The sequence below is a fragment of the Diabrotica undecimpunctata genome, chromosome 4 (assembly GCF_040954645.1).
Source record: "Diabrotica undecimpunctata isolate CICGRU chromosome 4, icDiaUnde3, whole genome shotgun sequence".
NCBI classification, from domain to species: domain Eukaryota; kingdom Metazoa; phylum Arthropoda; class Insecta; order Coleoptera; family Chrysomelidae; genus Diabrotica; species Diabrotica undecimpunctata.
The window spans coordinates 89,190,721-89,210,872 of record NC_092806.1 but is presented as its reverse complement, the minus strand read 5'-3'; the positions used below and the strand labels follow the sequence as shown (position 1 = coordinate 89,210,872).

Here is a 20,152-nt window from a genome sequence, read left to right as displayed (position 1 = left end):
ATAATCCTTAATATAATTTTACCGATAATAGAACATTTACACAACCCATACCAGTAAATACTAGGACTTTTATTACGTAGACGATACATCTCCTGTTGCACAACCAAAAACTTTTGTTGCTGAAGTGGAAAAAAATCTAAATCATATCTTAAACACAATAAAAAAATACATACAAGGTTGAATGCTCGAATAAATGAACTTTGATAAAATAAAGGCAGATATCGAGTACAGTTTTATTAATTAAATCTTGCCCAAGTACTTTCGCTCCCTAGAGCATCTTCAGGGGTATCTGAAATAAGCCAAGAAACGTTTTTTTAAAGGAAGAAATTGATTAACCTCGATAAGGACTCGAAGTTATTGGATAATAAAAGTTTTTTGTGATTAACGTTTTAGACTTATTTCGTCAATTTTGGGCTATCCAACAATAATTGCAGAATGTCATAAACATAAAATTAAACATAATGTTGAACATAACACTACACTAGACAAGGACAAACAGTTTAAAATTATTTACATTTCCGTTAATACCGGGAGCCATTCTCTCTCCTGTTGCCGACCAGAATAGCTCCGACTTTTTTAAATAATTTTAAAATGTTTGACCTTGTCTAGTGTAGTGTTATGTTCAACTTTATGTTTAATTTTGTGTTTATGACATTCTGCAATTATTGTTGGCTAGCCCAAAATTGACAAAGTAAGTCTAAAACGTTAATCAAAAAAAACTTTTATCATCCATTAACTTCGAGTTTGTATCAAGGTTAATCAAATTCTTCATTTAAAAAAACGTTTTTTTGTCTTATTTTAGATGCCCCTGAAGATGCTCTAGGGAGCTAAAGTACTTGGGCAAAATTTAATTAATAAAACTGTGCTTGATATCTGCCTTTATTTTATCAAAATACAATAAAAATAGACTATGAATCAATTTTAAGCCAAACCCCGGAAAGAGTCAGGTGTGCTACTTCAATGTACCTAACAGAGACGCTTTCACAAATCTGAACATCCAATAGTGTCATGAAATTCTTAAACTCTGGACTTGCTATAAATACCTTGAAGATAATTTGTATCACACCTTGTCATTCACAGAACTTTGTTTAAAACTAAATGGCAAACTACAACCAGAAAAATAATATTCTTCGCAAACTTTTCAGCTAAAAATGGGAAGCACATCCTTCAACCCTTAAAACGTAGACGTAGACGTAGACGCTTGCACTCTACGCTTTTGCTGCCGAATATACCTTGCCAGTATGGATGACACCAACACATACTTAATACGTAGATTTTGCTATAAATTAATCAGCCAAATTCAGCGGATATTAAGACTCACATCCATACATAAGCTCTAGAATATCGTAGCTATCAATCGACCTAAATCCAGAGGTAAGTAACTAGAGAACGAAAGAAACCAAGTCTGGATTCGCAACATCCGCAAAAGAATAAGCTGCTCCTCGCCATCTGAACCGTCGAGAGGAATTTCCTTATGGTAGCTATCTTCCTAAAATCTTCCAGGACGGCTCTTGCCTGCAAACACCGGTTAACCTGTGTGAATGTGGGATGGTACAAGATTCATCCCACCTTCTTAGATGACTTTGCCCTTCAAATCGCTCTTTTCTGAAGTGACAAGGTTTAATTTTTTGAACTGAACATATAAAGTACAGTCAGTAAGCTATTGCTTTTAAAAATCATTGCAAATTTGACACTAACTCCACTTATATTTATTACATATTGCCCCTAAATAGAATATAAAACATTCAGAAGTATGTAATATTGGTGAAGTGGTATATTCTTGTTAGATAAATTAAGCATTCTTCCCTTTTTTGCGCATTACTACCAATTTTTACACAAAAATATCTATCTTAGCACTTAAATATTTATTCTAAGATAAACTATCTAGAATTATATATAGTACACAGACAAAACCAGAAATAAAATAATAAAGAAGCTGTATACAAGATATCGTAAAACAATGGATGAAATAAAAGAAGTTCTTATTAATCGGATTCTTAAACGAAACGTATAAAGACATACTGACGTTAACAAAATACATTAGGAAATTTCCGCATATGAGAAATACATCCAATTTGGTAATGAAATCCTTTTGTATCCATAAAGCTATTTTTAGAAAAGCACGTACCTACCAAAAACAGGTATTTGATAGTATACATCTATTACATATTGTAATGCGTATGAATGATAACAAAAATAAGTAGTCCGTATGAACCGTTTACTCATGGTTCCAATATACAGTGAAAAAGATCTGAACTACCCCTATATATATATATATATATATATATATATATATATATATATATATATATATATATATATATATATATATATATATATATACCTTGAAAATTTTAAATTTCTGGAATATTTTTGCCTCTGGTGCAGTAATAACCATTTTTTAGGCTAACGTATTTTTATTTGTCATCAATGTTTGTTTTGAAAGAAAAAAAAAAAAAACGATTTTTTATTGTTTTTATTGAAAAAGCAGAAAACAAACCAAATTGTTAATAAAACAGGCATACAAAAAAAATGGAAAATACAGAACGTGGTAAAATGTCAGTGAAATTTCAATGACTAATATCGTGTATTGCCTCCACTTACTCTAATGACCTTTTGCAGACGACGGGGCATACTCTCAATTTTTCTCCGGATTACATGTTGTGGTATGTTATTCCACTCTCTCACCAACAGATCCTTAAGCTCCTGTGCGTTGTTAGGAGAAGATGTTAGGGGTTGAATACGTTTTTTCAAATCGTCCCAGATATGTTCGATGGGATTCAGGTCCGGAGACCTAGCTGGCCAGGGTAACATCGTAATTCCAACCTCGTCCAAGTATTGCATACTGATCGTGGCAACGTGCGTTCGCGTATTGTTCTGCATAAAAACGACGTTTTCTCCAAGCCTTGCCATGGTATGCATAACATGTTCTTCCAGAATCTCCGTAATGTCCCTTCGTGCAGGTAAGGACCCATTTTCGATGAAGGGTAATTCTGCGCGGAAGTCGAAAGATACACCTCCCCAAGCCATGACCGAGACTCCACCAAATAGCATTCTTGGAGCAATGTAAGCTTGTGAAAATCATTCACTGGTTCTCCTCCAAACTCTTACACGTTCATCGGATCCAGTTAGGCAGAAACGGGATTAATCTGAGAATAACTCTTTGCTCCAATCGTTAATTCCCCAATGCGCGTATTGTCGAGCAAAAGCTATTCGTGCAACTCGATGCGCCAGGCGAAGTGGCGGTCCTGTAGCCATTACCCGAGAAGATAGTCCAAAAGAACGAAATCTTCTCCTGACTGTTGCAAAACTAACATTTGTTGAACCGTAGAAAGACTTACGCCAACAGTTCTTGCGACTTGCCGTTGAGTGTGACCGTCTTTCACAAGCGCAACAATTTGTGCCATTTCAACAACAGTCAAGGGTATTTTTAGCAAAAACTAAACAATAATAAACACTAATAATGGCTTTACTAAACACTAATGGTGGCAATAATCAACGTTTGTTCGTTAAGTTTGAACAGAAAGTCGAAGTACAAATGTGACATTTAAAACAAGCGGCAATTACAGGTACCGTTCATTTTGGGAAGTGTGCACTTTTCCGCGAAATCGGCACTATTGAAATTCTTTGTTGCAAAGGAAACCGCTAAGCCGACAACAATTCTCAGAAACATGCATTAGTTTGAATTTGTGTTATTATTATTTACGATAAAGCTCGTTAAAAATGAAATATCTGTGATTTTCAAGGTGACCCGGATTTTATGATCGCAAGTGTATATATATATACATATATATATATATATATATATATATATATATATATATATATATATATATATATATATATATATATATATATATATATATATATATATATATATACATCTAGGGGTTAATGTAAGCTCCGTTCTAAAACGGTATTATACTAACTCCAGTAGAATATACACGGTGTATATTATTATCTAAGTAGCGCTTTATGTAGACTCCGACCAACATGTAGCATTAAGTGGACTCCACAATAGGATAAACCATTTTTGGGATCCGTATTTACCATGTTGAGTACATTTCTAAACTCCTGAGATGTTGCCAATAATTGTATTAGTAGTAGATTTTCAAATTTTACAGCAGGTACATTTTAACACTTGAAATTTATTTAAATATCCATCAATTTAGTCATGAAGGAATTTCAGGATTATTTGGCTAATGTAGTTGAATATAAATTGTTAACCGACACATAACTTTATTTTACTTTTTAGTTTTAATAAACAAGGCGGTAATTTATATTACTTATTTTATATATTTTTAAACATAAGAAAGTGTCTATTATAAACTTGGAAAAGTTAAGTTTCCATTTTTATTAATTAGTATTTTTTATTAAAAGGCATTGTCACTAAAATATTTAGTTCATAAATGTACGTAGATCGGATAGAGTAATCGTGTAACAGTTTATGAAATTAGAGGCCCCTTCGGTAGGATTATAATGTTTGTTACCCTATTAATTAAAGAAAACTCAAACAACAGGGAGATCTTTATAATTTTTGGATTACTGCAGTTTATGACGTGCAATATTTGTTTCATAGCGTAGTTAAATGTAAACTACAATAATTTATAAATCAATATTTAATAACATACTTTTTTACTGTCTAATTTCAATAGATATGTCGATTTTTAATTAAAATATTTAGTGCAATAAAGTCGCGTAGAGATTTTCACTAAATATTTAATTTTAAAACTATTATAATAAGTCCAAGAAAAGTATAAAGTCTAGGGAATTCAATATCCCACTATGGATTTGTTTTATAGACTATCGTAAAGCGTTCCACAGAGTCAAACGGATACACTTATGACTGATACTAAAAGAATTAGGTGTACAACAACACCTAATTTTGCTTATAACTGAACTGTACGAACACACTACTAGACCATTTAAACTAACATTAAAAGAAGATTGAAAATCAAAACGAAATATAAGTATCTGGGAAAAATTTCTCAAACGATATTAATATTAAAAGGGACTTTAAAGAGCATCTGACAAAGCATGCTAAACCTTAAGGCGACTAAACCACACAAAATGGTTATTTGAGAAAAATGATAGCTCGTTCCAGAAAGAATTGTAATATAACATTAATGTAGATTAAGAAGAAATGCTGAAGAAAAAAACAGTAGGGGTTAGCCTAAATAAAGAAAGGCAAAAAGAAGATGTAATTTGATGTTTTGAAAAATCTGATCCGAAAACTGTATGAAAAACATTTCATAGTATAGACATCGAGCGCGGCGATGCCTCTGCCGTTTGGCGGCCTATATCGACTTTTACTACCATTTGACTATTTGTGTACGATTTTGTGTATGGTTAAGTGACACACCACAAAAGTGTTTTTATTTTCTCTTTTGTTCAACAATTAAAATGTATTGCTATACTTCTAGATGTTCCAATACAATAAAGGATAATAAACAAAGCACAGGGTACAAAATTTTATTATTTTCTATGCGCTAGTTATTATAAACACATAAGCTATACTACAATTAAAAACTATGACCACTATGAAAAAAATACGGTAGACTATGACTACATTTGTGCTTTAGCACTATAGTAAGAACAAGATAAAAATCTAAATTTCTACATAATTATATTAACAAGAAATTAATAAAACTTTTGTTCGTTATTAGTAATTTCGTTATTTTAGAATATATTATGAAAAATGTTGTTGATATTACAATATCAGCTGATAGGAATACAAAAATAAAAAACAACTTACCTTTTCAAAACAACAATCAATCACTTCATTTTATCACGAAAAATTTAAAAATTGCAATGTAATTGAACCCATTTTGTGAGCTATAATTACATTGATACTTATGTGGCAATTAGCTGTAAAGTCATTAGTCTTTCTCACCGTATCGTATTTTCCTAATATTTTTTGTAGGCAAGCGGTTTAGTTTGTGTAATATAATATCCTCAATTCGTCTCATAATATTTAGTTTTCAAAACAGGTGTTACGCTAATTCGGTCACATTTTTTAAGTAACTTTGTAGTACATTTGAAAATAAGTCGACAGTTTTCCTTGAAGTCTTTACTTGTATATTAGTCCTTGTTAAATTAATTAGTTTATTAGGTAAGCCTAGTTCTGCTATGATATTTCATAGTTTTATTCTTATGATTATATCAGTGCTTGTTTAAAATCTATAAATTACTAGTTTAATGTTTTTTTTTTTGTATTCCCAACATTTCTCATTAACTGCCTAATAGTGAATAATTGATCAACGATTTATTAGTTTTTCTAATTCCACACTAATAGTCTCCTATTTGATAGTTCACGTATTCACTCAATCGTTCCAGGTGTATCAGAAAAAATACTGTATATCCTAATAATTAATAGATATATAGCTTATATATAGCTTATATCGCTATAGTTTGTGCAGTACATTTTATTACCCCTTTTGTGTATGGTATGCTTTTCAGAAAGTTGGTACTTGCTCTTACTTCTAAATTGACAGATCAGCTGTTTAATTGCCTGTACTGAACTTTCTTTTTCATTTTGCAAATATATATAAAAATTAATAAAACTCTGACATACCGTTGATTAAAATATGGATACCCTACACTATTCAATCAACGGAAATACTAAGATCACACGGGGAGAATATTATGGGTTATTTCTGGTTTCGTCAGAATTTACACTGAAATTACTAACAAGAGAGTGCTCTTACTCTCAAATTGATATATAGAACCAACAGATGCTAGTCATATACCATCAGTACTAATAAAATGGAAACTATCAAATTAATGTCAATTTCATTTAATCAAACGTACTAACCTTAAAAATGGTCATTTAAGGAAACCCGCCTCAAAAATATTGACAATACATTAAAAATAGTTTAAGCGTTATAAAAGTAACAGAGCAGCAAAGCTCACAGCATGAGAATAGTGCCTTGTACTTTTACATAGCAATTTGTTCTCACAATTTTATAGTTTTTAGAAAAATGAACTCCGATTAAAAGATTAAAACGTCAAATAAAATGTAAAAACGTAAATGTAAATTTTAAAATATAAAATCTTCAATTTAGAAATTGAACATTCTTAATAAATGTATAATCTAATATTTAAGCCTGTTTATGTTTTACAGACTTGGAAAACACTGAACAGACAAATATTTATTCTTTTATACACTAGGTTCTAAAAAAAGTGTACTCAAAACGAATAAATATTATCTACCAAGTGTTTTATTCCAGTTTCATATGAAAGCACTAGATCTTAGATATCATAAATTTCGTCATAGGTGCTAATTTGAAATGAAAACCAAATGATAGAGCATATAGTTAAATATAAATATCTTAGCCCTCTATTGCCCGACTTTTTTTGTAAACTTAAGAGAAAATGTTTTAATTTGTATATGTGCTCAAATATCCATCCATTTACAACTAGTATTTTTTTAGATTTTTTAAATTTTGTTTGGAGAGAGTTTTGGGAGTATTGCCCTCAGGCAACTGTGGGCAGCAAAAACTAACGAATTAAGTTATATACTTATTTATTATGCCAATCAAAAAAACAAATATTTGTAGTTGTAAAAGATAAAGCAACTTTACATTTATCGCACATTACTTTAGAAGTATTACAGCATCCTGGTTTTTTGCATCTTCCCTTTTTTTGAAAATACGGGCCAGTCGAAGGTTTTGGTCAAGCCTAACTTCCTTCGGTGGTACAATAGCAGTAGGTCCTCTCTTCCGTTTTTTTACAATTTCGTTCTTAATTTCACTGAGCCTGGGACGTCCTTTGTTTTTGATCTGGTCAGTTCTTGCTAAGAGTACGCTACATAAGTGGGACTTAAACTGTAATAAAGGCAACTGATTTTTCTTTCAAAGTAATCGCAATCACGACGATACAACAACCAGCTGTTAACAACAGCTAAATCCAGAAGGTGAAAAAATATTTTTAGATACCACTTTTTATATTTTATGTCTGTTCGGTAAAGAGCAATTAGTGAATCCATAAGATCGACACCTCTCATAAATTTATTACAAAATTGCACTGAATTTGGACAGCATACAATAATTCTTGATTTTTGTTTCTTATCCCACCTCTTGACTAACGAAGTAGGCTCAGAACCAACAAATGTACTAAGCAAATGAACCGGTTTATTATCGTACCACTTTAACGCTGGTAGTCTTATGCCATCTACTGTAGCGTGCTTTTCTTCTACAGTACCTCTGCCCTGTTTCTTCATATTCTTGTCATCAGAAAAATGGCAATTAGGCAGTCTGTTTGGACGAACAGTTCCCAAACATTGCAGTCCACGTTTTTCCATTTCAATCTGCAACCGAATGCTATTAAACCAGTTGTCAAAATATACTTTATAGTATTTGTTTGGTTCGACTATCTCATACAATCTTATTACTACATTACCGCTGGTGTCTACATTAGGTAAATGAAGAGAATGTTCAAAAGTTCCTGTATATAATTCCCAGTTATAAACAATACCATTGCTATCACGCAAAACAAATGCCTTGTATCCCCATTTTTTGGGTTTATTCTTCATATATTGTTTTAAAGAATGTGCCCCTTTGAATGGTATCATTTGTTCATCAATACACAATTTTTCATTCATTGGAATACTCTGAAAATTTTGAAATGGACCGTTGATGAATGGTCTAATTTTGTATAACTTATCATTATTGTTGAGCATATTTTCGTTATTATTGAAATGAATTTTAGTTTTTATTTCTTCCCAGCGATTCCTAGATATAGTGTCAACTATTTGAGCTAGTCTAAATTTGCTTCGTACAAATCGTCTTCATTTTCCATTTTATTTGATCCTGGATCGATTGATATATGAGTACCTATGGAAAATTCATTATCACTCTCTTATTATCACTGCCAAAGTCAGAGTCTTTGGATTCCTCGGATATTTACTGCTTTTCCCGTAGAACGTTTTTGTATCCATACTAAAAAAATAATTTAAAATAATATGGTCCAGTGTGGCTTCAAAGGAACATACCTGTTTTTTATCACAGTACTGAAACAGCACAATAAAATAAACAAATTTCAACGGTAATCAATATTAAAATGCTGATATAATGCGTCGGTATATATTTTTATATAAATTGTACACAATTTATAACAATAAATCACTATCGAAAATACAAACTAATAAGGCAGCCATGTCCATTTGACATACTGTTAAACATTTCCATATAGGTTTCGTCATAGGTTCATAGAGTGTATTAAAATGTATAACCAAATGTTGCCTGAAATTAACAGAGGGCATCTTAGAGTCGGAAATTGTTTTAAAAAAGTTTTCTGCATCAAAAACTCCTTTGTTGCCTTGAGTACACACGGGGCTATAGAGGGTTAAAATAGCTGTATCGAGCGAGGATAAGGTTATTGATGAGGAAAAAAAGACCTATCGCTAAGGAAGTGAGAAAGTAATTGGCAAACGCAAAGAGCATTTTAATTACATTAAATGAAATATGCATTACAATCTATCATGACACACATATCTTGATACACATGAAACAAGACAATTAATAAACACGTTAAGAGAATCTTAAGAAATAATAACCAAAATTTAACTTTTAATACACAGAAGAAATACTGATATACAGAAGATACACAAATTAAAAAACGTTATCCACTTATTGTACGCAAGAGAGATACCTCTAGGAAAAATCAAAACGATCGAGAATATATACCAAAACAACACAATCAAAGTAAAAGTAGAAGAAGAACTAACCGACCCTATTGAAGCTGACAATGGGATGAGACAGGAATATTCCCTGAGTCCCCTATTATTCAACCTGATTATGGATGAAATAATAAAAAAGTAAGAACTAAAAAAGGATACCAAATGGAAGAAAAACAAATAATATATATAATATAATAATAATCTGCTGTGCAGACGACGCAATACTACTCTTTCAAAGTGAAGATGATTTACAACGTACGCTGCTCCAATTTCATATAACCGCCAGAAAATTTAACATGTTAATTTCCCCAAAAGAGACAAAATGCATGGTTACAACTGCAAATTTACTAAGATTAATTGGAGCTAAAAGGTCAGATAAAAGAACAAGGGTTGGAGCTTAAATATCTAGGCATCACATTATCTAGCTAGGGAAAGCTCGAAACTGAAGTGAAAGATCCAGTGAATAGAGCAAACAGAGCCACAGGCTGCCTGAATGAAACATTATGAAGAAATAAAAATATCGGAAAAGAAACGAAAGGCAGAATTTACAAAACAGTCATCAGACCAATAATGACACACGCGGCAGAGACAAGACCTGATACAGAGAGGACAAAAAGGATGTGAAACAGCAGAGATGAAAACACTTAGAAAAATTGATGGTAAGACACTATGGGACAGAGCTAGAAGTTTAGATATACGACGTAGACGCAACTGGTTAAGAAGTAGAAGAGTAGAACGGAACGATCATATAAGCCGAATGACAACAAATAAAACAATAAAGACGGCAAGAGACGGTTAACCCATAGGACGACGATCAGTAGGAAAACCACGAAAACGATGGAAAGGCAACTTACTGGAAGCACAATGGAAAACAGACAGAGTTATGTCTATATAAAAAGAAAAAGAAGAAGAAGAAGAAGATACACAGGATAAACATTAAAATACCTGCAAGAAAGATAAAATAAATCAGTCAAATTAATGTAGAACAGCAGAGGACAGAGTGTTTAGAGAAAATAATGAATGTCATATTAATGTAGAATAGCAGAGGACAGAGTATTTGTCATAGCTTTGGACAAGTGCCCAATTGAAAAAAGAACACAGGTCGTTCAAAAAAGACGGAACTCTAGAAAGAAAACAGAATAGATTTAAAAAAATAAAAGCATAAACATGTCTTTTCCTACTTTTTTAATATTGAAGATACGTAAATAGAACATTGAATTAAAATGTAAACTTTGATATCTGTGATAAACCCATCACCTGAACAGTGGCGCCGATGTATGTAGTTGAAATTATTTACACTTATTTTAATTGTATATTTTTTTATTATCTATATATGAGTTGCGACCGATATTACAAACTTATTTATTTTCCACAAAGAGGCTCTTTAGAACCTAAAATTATTACTATACAAATCTGATTCCACATATCGTCAAAAAGTAATACACGGCATGTAAAATTTAAATTTTTAGTAAAAAGATTACGCATTACTTATGGGGTTTAAAGAACGAGCCTTTAGGAAGATTGGAGTACTAATAAGACCACCGCAATCGGTCATACCCCGGGTAATGATTAATTAATTAATCGGCTAATTCTTCAGTCACCCCTTTAATATGATTTTGTCAAATAACATATGTCTATAACTGTTAAGGGTATATCTAAAAATCAAGAAACTTTACTTTACTTAAATTTATCAGACATATGAGTTAACACGAATCTGACTAATTTCTAGTACAGGAAACACATATAGGGACTAACCTAGGGTATTCGGTATATAGCTGATCGCTGAAAACCATATTATAGATATAGACATACTATTTCTGTCGGAAAGTAAGAAAGGACAAAACCTGTCAGCTGAGAGAACCTTTTAACGATGTGGAGCTTGGATCCACCATCTACATATTTAATGAAAAATAACAGAACTACCGACCTTGAGGATCTGAGCACAAAGCTTATTACGAAATCTGGACCAAAAACACTACAATGACTTATCCAGATGATGAACAACAGTATTCAAATTAGGAGATACCCAAAGTATAGAGACAAGCCAAAGTTGTTACCTTGCTTAAGCCTGGCAAACACTCCAACGACCACAAAAACTATCGGCTAATATTTTTATTTTGTCAGCTATTCAAAATACTTTTGCACAATATCGTTAATATGATATCACCGATATTAGAAGAAAAACTTAAATTAAAAGACAAAAGTGGCTGTAGACAGGGAAGATCACGTACATTACAAATACTAAATCAAAGACGGGTACGAAAAATATCGGGTATCAGGGGTGGTATTTTTCAATCTAAATGCCGCACACTGTATAACATTTACACAAACGAACGATCCATACCGCTAGATACTAGAACTTCTATTATATAGACGATACACCTATTATTACACAATAAAAATAAACTATGAATCAATTTTCAGCCAAAATCCCTGAAAAACTCGTGTGTGCTCCTTTAATCTCCCTAACATAGACGCTTTCACAAAACTGAACATCCAATAATGTCATGAAATTGTTGAACATAGACTTCCTATAAATTCCTTGAAAATAATTTGTATCGCACGGGGTCAGTCACAGATCATTCTTTAAAACTAAAAGGTAAATGAGGACCAGAAATAATATTTTTCGCATGCTTGTCAGCTAAAAATGAGGTGCACGTCCTTCCGCCCTTAAAACATAGACGCTTGCACTATATGCATCTGCTGCCGAATATACCTTGTTAGACAAATTCTTTCTTTTTGTGCACACTACTACCCATTTTAACACAAAAATATCTATTGTAGCTCTTAACCATATTTATTTTGAGATAACCTTTTATCGAGATATCATATATAGTACACAAATAAGACCAGAACTAAAATAATAAAAAAGCTTTATACAGGATATCGCAAAAGATTGGATGAAATAAAAGTAGTTTTTATTAATCGGATGCTTACATAAAACGTATAAAGACATACTCACGTAAACAAAATATATTACGAAATTTCTGTAATTAAAAAAAAACATCGAGTTCAGCATTTAACTAATAAAATTATATTAAATAAAAAAACAACATTTTTAAAAATGCAGAAAAAATAAAATTTCCTATGCAAGCGAACATTCCATTAAATAATAAGCCCAAATCCTTTTGTATCTACATACCTGTTTTTAAAGAACCAGTTACCTCTTAGTACGTAGTTATACCAGGTAATAAGATATCCTCTGTTACTCAGTGTAATGCGTATTAGATTACACTGTCTACGAAAAGTAGATAAAAATAAGGAGCCCATATGAACCGCTCGGGATATATGTTGAAAATATACGGTATAATCGCACAGTTGCCAAACTCTCAGAGCTTACTTAAACCGATAAACCTATGGTTCAACTATACATTGAAGAAGATCTCAACGACCCCTATAATATATACACGTGAACTAAGCGATATACATTTATGATACAGGGGTATTTACGGGCTCCAAAAATTTTTTATAAATTATTAAACTCTACATGTTGATGAATCGACAGAACCAATATTATGGAATGGTCAAGTAAGCTCCGTATATCGGTACCCACTTGACCACGGAGCTCGATTGAACCTGAATTTTAACATGGGCGGAGTCCACTTTATGCCGTAGATATATATATATATATATATATATATATATATATATATATATATATATATATATATATATATATATATATATATATATATATATATATATATATATATATATTGATATGATATTGAATATAGGAGAAATAAAAATAGTGATTAAAAATAATTTATAAGTTATATACTAGATAATATTAGATATAAAAAGTATTTGGTTATTTTAATAAGTTATATACTGTAGAATATATTTGTATGAGGTCATTCTTAAGAAATTAGCATATTATAAATGTAAAAAGTTTTTTTTTAATAATTATGATATATTTAAGTGAGCCATGTGCATAGGCAACCAAATATACTCTGAATAAGTGACAGACAGAAAATAAGAGTTACGAATATAAAGTATGGTTATTTGTTAATTTGAAATGTTTAGTTTACATATAGTTACGGATTTGAAGTAGTGTAGTTTATTAATTTAGGTTGTTTAATTTACATATAATTTTATATTCTGATCTGAAAAGCCTAAATGTCAATAAAATTCTCGATAGAAAAAGAATTCTCTAGAACACGGAAGATAACCTTGTTTGCGAAATTGAGTATTCGAGAAAATTCATATATTTAGGAAATAGAACAATTCGAATATGATTTCTTGCGAGATGATTCTGGAATATTGAAAAGATATAAATACTCGGTGATTTGGATTCAAAATGGCCAGTCAGTCAGTAAGCGGTCAGACAGTTAGTTAGTAAGAAGACAGACACAGTTAGTTACAGTTAGTGAAGTCAGTTGTTCAGTAAGTTCAAGATTAGTCAGTCAGAATTAGGAAGAAAGTATAAAGTATGCAATAATCAGTGATTTAGTATTAAAATTTAATAATATTGGAAAGTATATTATAAGAATATTGGTTGGAGATTGGAAGAAATTAAAAATTATATTATGATTGGAGATTAGTAGAAATCAAATTATAATAGTTATATGGTGATTGGATATTGGTGTATTAAAAAGAAGAATAAATATAAATGCTATTAAGAAGAAAAATAATTTAAATTGGTGGAAGCTGATAATTAGAAAAAGTAATTCCACAAAAACAAGGATAACCGAAGCTGAGAACGAAGACATTGAGTGGTGATTAAAATCTTTATTTTGGAGAACAGTTTCATTTAGGCATTCAGTGACAGAAAGGTACAAAATTTTGTTAATATAATTTATTTCGTGTCATAACAATTTCAATTTTAAAGATAGTTTGTTTAAAATTTACATTGTCTATATAATTTAATTAGTTTCATAAGAATTTCAATTTAAAGATAGTTTATTTTAAATTTACATTGGCTATGTTAAATATATATATGTGTGTTTCATAATAGATATAATAAAGATAATTTAAAAAAGTGCTTACAAACTAATTCTTTGAGAACCGCGATAAAAACCCTATATATATATATATATATATATATATATATATATATATATATATATATATATATATATATATATATATATATATATATATATATATATATCTTATTAAAAAACACTCATTGCTCATTAAAACATCATTCACAAATAAAACATCATCACAATTTGGCGCCCACCGCGGTAGCTCTATATTTAAAAGAATTAGTTTGGGAAGATAAGTGCTCTCATATAATTAAATTAATTTTCATTAGAAAGAAAAAATTATAGATTTTATTTTTAATTATATTTGAACAAGTAAAGTCTCAAAATGTCTCAAGGAAAGAAGGGCACAAGAAGCAAAAAGAATGAAGAAGATGTGGAAGTAGAAATACAACCTCTACAAGAGGAGATTTTAGCTCAAGTTCCACAAGATACTGCAGAAATGAATCCAGAAAGAGACGAAAATGTCAATATGGCAGCTTTGATGTCATTAATGATGCAGATGAACAAGACAATGGAAGAGAATACGAAAAAAATGGAAGAGAATTCAAAATAAATCAAAGAAGACATGAAAAATATGGAACAGAAATTGGAAGAGAATTATAGAAAATTAGAAAAGAAAATAGAAGACAATAATAATAAAATTGTAAAACAAATAGAAAAACAAATGGATAAAAAACTTGAAGCTGCAGAGAAAAAAGTAGCAATGAAATAAAAAATATACGGAATGACTACAAGAAAAGGATAGAAAATAAGAGGACAGAAGTAAAGAGGATTATTCAAGATAATAAGATAGATATAGAACAGAAAATAGAGTTGCAGAAATGTAACTTAGAAATAAAAATTAACGAAGACAGGAGAAACACAGAAGAAAAATTAGACGATATACAACAAAATATCCAAATAAATAGTAATCAAATAAGAAATGTGGAACAGAGAATAGATGATATTTCACAAATGAGAGACATATGGAGACCTTACTTAAATTTAACAAATGAGACTGGGATTAAATTCTCTGGTAATATAAAAAATCTGCATCCTAGAGTATACAAAAATAGTTTAAAACATAAATTAAGATTAGTGAATAATATTAATGATATTAAAGATTATATTATAATGACACTAAGTGATTATGTTGCAACTTGGTTTGCCAGTATTGAAAATGATTTAGATAATCTTCAAACATTTGAAAATAAATTTTTAAATTATTATTGGGGTGAACTAGAGCAAGCCAAATTTAGAGAAATTCTATATTTTGGAAAGTATAATCACAATTTAAGATCAAATATTATGCATTGATTATGCAAAGATTATGCATTGAAACTGATAACGGTTGCAACATGTTTGGAACCACCACTAAGAGAGGATCAAACAGTCTTAAATGTATCTAGACATTTTGATGCTGATGTTGTGCAAACAGTAACTGTACAAAATATTCAAACAATAGAGAGTTTTATTAATTTTATTCAAAGAATACAAAGAGGTAATATGACAAGTAATAATAACAACAACAGAAAAACAATAATAACTTTCAATATAATAAGAATAATTATCAACAATATAGACAATCATATAATAATAATAGATATGGTAATAATTTACAACATTTTAATAATAAAAACAATAATTAAAATAGACAGAATCTTAATAACAATACTAGTTATAATAGACAAAATGTTAATAATAATACTAATAATAATAGACAAGATTTTAACAATAGAAGAAATACAGATCGACCTAATTACAACAGACAGGTTAATTATGTACGAAGTAATAGAAGCTGTGAAGATAGTGAACGAATTAGTACAAGGCAAGAAAATATGAGAAGTCATAGTACTGAAAGAAATAGGACATTAGATACAAGTGGTCAGACACAATCTGACAATTCTAACAATCAAAATTTTGTTCAGTAAACTTTTTGAATTACAAGTTGGGCCATTGCTATTATGAAAAACCTTCTGAATTTATTTCTTTAGATGAAGATAAAATTATTGAATCTATTAATTTAATTTATATAAATGCTTTGGCCAAAAATAAAATTATTAAAATTATGATAGATACTGGTTCAGAAAGTACTTTAGTCTCGAAGAATTTTATTTTTAATACATTAAAACTATCAGATCTAATAAAGATTCCAAAAATTAAAATTGTTGGTGTAAATAATAAGAAGTTGGGTGAAATTAATAAACTATACTCGGGCCGCTGAAAAGATGGAATCCAAGGTCGCATGATCACTCAATGCAAGCATCGTCAGTCGGTCAAAACTAGACCTTCTGAGAAACTGTTTACACCGTCATTATTTGTGTTGACAACTTCCGCTGTCTGGAGAATTTTGTTGGCAGTGCTAAAATTTGTTTGTAGAGTTTACGCGTACGTATATTAATTTGTATTAATTTTATTGTGAGTTCGGTTTATTAACGATTTTATTAATTGTGTCTTACGTTTATTAAATATGGATGTAAACACTCTTTCACCTCCAAGAAAAAGATCAAAAAAAAGACATTTAACTATTGAGGAAAAAGGTGTAATAATGAATGACATAAAAAAGCATCCCAAGAATTAGCAGAACAGGGAAATATTGTAAAATTCACTGCTGAGGCTACAGGTAACTATTAGCATTATTATGTCAACAATATTATTAATTATATTTTTAAATTTTAGGTGTCACCAAGTCATCAGTGTATAATGTTTTACAAGAACATCGTCAAAATAATGGTGAATTTAGACCACCAAAACCATATTCTAGAGGAAACAAAGTGCTCGATACAATTACAGATGAGCATAAGAACATGATTCGTCGGATAGTTCACAGTTTCTTCTTCGATAATGAGCTTCCAACAATCCAAAAGATTATGAAGAAAATTTCTGAAAATCCTCATGTCCCTGATTTAAAGAAGACTACTTTGGGAAAAGTATTGAAATCAATTAATTTTCGGTGAGAATGATTTTTAATGTTAGTAATAGTGATGTAACGAATATTCGTACTCGTATTCGCGAATATTTGCATATTCTTGTATTTTCGCATTCGCACTCGAATTTGCGAAATTTAATGCGAATGTTTTACGAATATGAATACGCTGTTTATTGAAGTCGATTTGTTTTTACACGGTCTATTATAGTATAATTATTTTAAAACTATTTTATTTTGCAGCTTTAAGAAACGATGCCGCAATAGTGTCTTAAAGGAAAAAAATGAGATCATATCGTGGATGCGTCGATACTTGCGATGTATAAAGCAGTATAAACAGGAAAATCGAAGTATCTTCTATCTAGATGAGACTTGGATCAACGCTGGCCATACTGTTGATAAAGTTTGGACTGATATGTCAATTACCAGTGCTCGACAAGCACATCTGGAAGGCTTATCTACAGGACTGAAGCATCCTTCTGGAAAAGGAAAAAGACTTATTGTCTTACATATCGGCTCTAAAGACGGGTTTGTCGAAAATGGAGCCCGGACATAGTTTAATTCAAGAAATCGACTCTGTTCACAGTAAAATAGAAAAGTATTTAAAACATAGGACAATATACAGCCCTGTTTCACTCTTAAGACACCTCTACTACTAACTAAAAAAAGATTTTTTAAATTTTCAAACAGTAAGCCAAACTCTAAATTTTAAAGATCTGCCTTTTACTAAAGTTAATCAAATTAACTATAAAAAAGATGACCCCTTGCATATTAGTTTTAAATGTGATTTTAATAAAAATGACAATGTTACTTTTATTAGAATTAATAAACATAAGACACGCGGCTCTGCTAAAAAACAGGGCAAAAACGATCATAATATTATTATTAACTTTTCCATGGTAAAGGTTATTACCGAAAAACCTACAGTCGACGCTAAAAAAATAAAGCATATCGTGTCTATGTTTGCCTACATGCCTGAGTTTGACAAAATATTGTACAGAACAATATTTTCTTCACTAAATAAATGATTTTCTTTCTTCCAACTGCAATTATTTCTTTCAATTACGTTATGAGTAGGTACCTACGAAGAATATTTAACTTTTATTTACTGTTTGTTTCACATACACATGTTTTAATTATTAATAAATTTTAAAAGCAAAAAGGAGTTTTCTTTTTGATGTACCCTGGTATTTTTTTAAAGTTGCAGTAATATAAGATTAGAAATAATGTAATAAACTGTGATCTAATTGTAGAATGATACATATAAGATATATAGAAACGCAAACTAAAATATTTTACTTAAAACGTTATAAAATAATTCAGTTTTGTACTTCATTGCATATGGAACAAATGTGCAAATTCCTGTATACTAGCCCGACGATATATATATATATATATATATATATATATATATATATATCGGTTTCAAAACGTCTTGCGTCGTTGTCCGATGCCTAATTTCCACGAATTTCTATCATTCCATTGTTCTTCGGTCAAGTCTCGGGAGCTCATTGCCTTTGTTATTCCCTCCTTCCATGTTCTTTTTGGTCTTCCTCGTTTCTTACGATTTGGTGGTATCCATTTCATGGCGATTTTTGGTAGTCTTGTTTCTGGCATTCTTTGAACATGGCCATACCATATAAGTTGTTTCCTTTCTATGTCTGTTGCCAGTGATCCATCTACCCCCATCCGATTTCTTATTTCATCGTTTCTAATTCTGTCTGCTCTAGATATTCGAAGTGATCGTCTAAATACATCCATTTCTGTTGCTTCGAGTTTTCTTTTATTGCTTTCTGTTAGTCTCCATGTCTCTGTACCATAGGTTAAGCTGGTTTTTATGAGAGATTCATATATATTGTATTTTCGTCTTTTACCAATTTCTGAGCTCCAAAGAACTCCGTTAAGGCATCCAATTGTTCTACGGGCCTGGGTTATTCGTTTTCTAATTTCCCTATTGTCTGTGCCTGTGGTGTCGAAATCAATTCCTAGGTAGGTATATTCAGTGCAGAATGCAATTTCGGTTGTGTCCATCTGAATGTTGGATAGTTCTGCGCCTATTGGGAGATATTTTGTTTTTTGTGTATTGAGTTCTAAACCCCACTTCTTGTATTCTTCCTGTAGTTTTCTGGCCATATATGTCAGGTCTTCTTTATCGTTGGCTATAAGGACTTGATCGTCTGCAAACTGTAGGGTATATAGGCAAGTTTCTCCCAGGTCAATGCCCATTCCTCTGCACTTTCTTTTCCACTGATACAGTGCTTTCGCCACGTAGATTTTAAACAATGTGGGGGATATGCAACACCCCTGCCGGAGTCCCTTGTTTACAGGAAATTTTTTTGAAAGTCTATTTCCAATTTTTATTCCCGACGTTGATCCTTCATACAGCTGTTTAAGGGCGTTAATTACTGTGTGGTTAATGTTTGTTTCCTGCAAAACTTTCCATAGCTTTTTAGCGGGTACAGTATCATAGGCCTTCTGAAGGTCTATAAACATAAGGTGGGTTTCTTGATTGGTACTTGATCTTTTTTCTATTATTTGTTTCAAAACAAACACATTATCGGTGCAGCTCCTTCCCGC

General features: G+C 30.9%; 1 protein-coding gene across 1 annotated transcript; it reads left to right on the top strand.

Annotated features, from left to right (window-relative positions):
- The first annotated feature begins 16,428 nt into the window (after positions 1–16,428).
- LOC140438785 (uncharacterized) lies at positions 16,429–18,131 on the top strand. The gene is made up of 3 exons (XM_072528433.1): positions 16,429–16,477; positions 17,329–17,602; positions 17,819–18,131. Exons 1-3 carry the CDS (start codon positions 16,429–16,431, stop codon positions 18,129–18,131), a joined length of 636 nt encoding a protein of 211 aa, XP_072384534.1.
- The last annotated feature ends 2,021 nt before the right edge of the window (positions 18,132–20,152 follow it).

Bases quoted from the DNA above. Each gene is read 5' to 3' on its own strand.
- LOC140438785 (XM_072528433.1), top strand. From the start codon at position 16,429: ATGTACGAAGTAATAGAAGCTGTGAAGATAGTGAACGAATTAGTACAA. The intron at 16,478-17,328 runs GCAAGAAAATAT...TTTAAATTTTAG, and splicing joins AGTGAACGAATTAGTACAAG to GTGTCACCAAGTCATCAGTG. The intron at 17,603-17,818 runs GTGAGAATGATT...TTTATTTTGCAG, and splicing joins TTGAAATCAATTAATTTTCG to CTTTAAGAAACGATGCCGCA.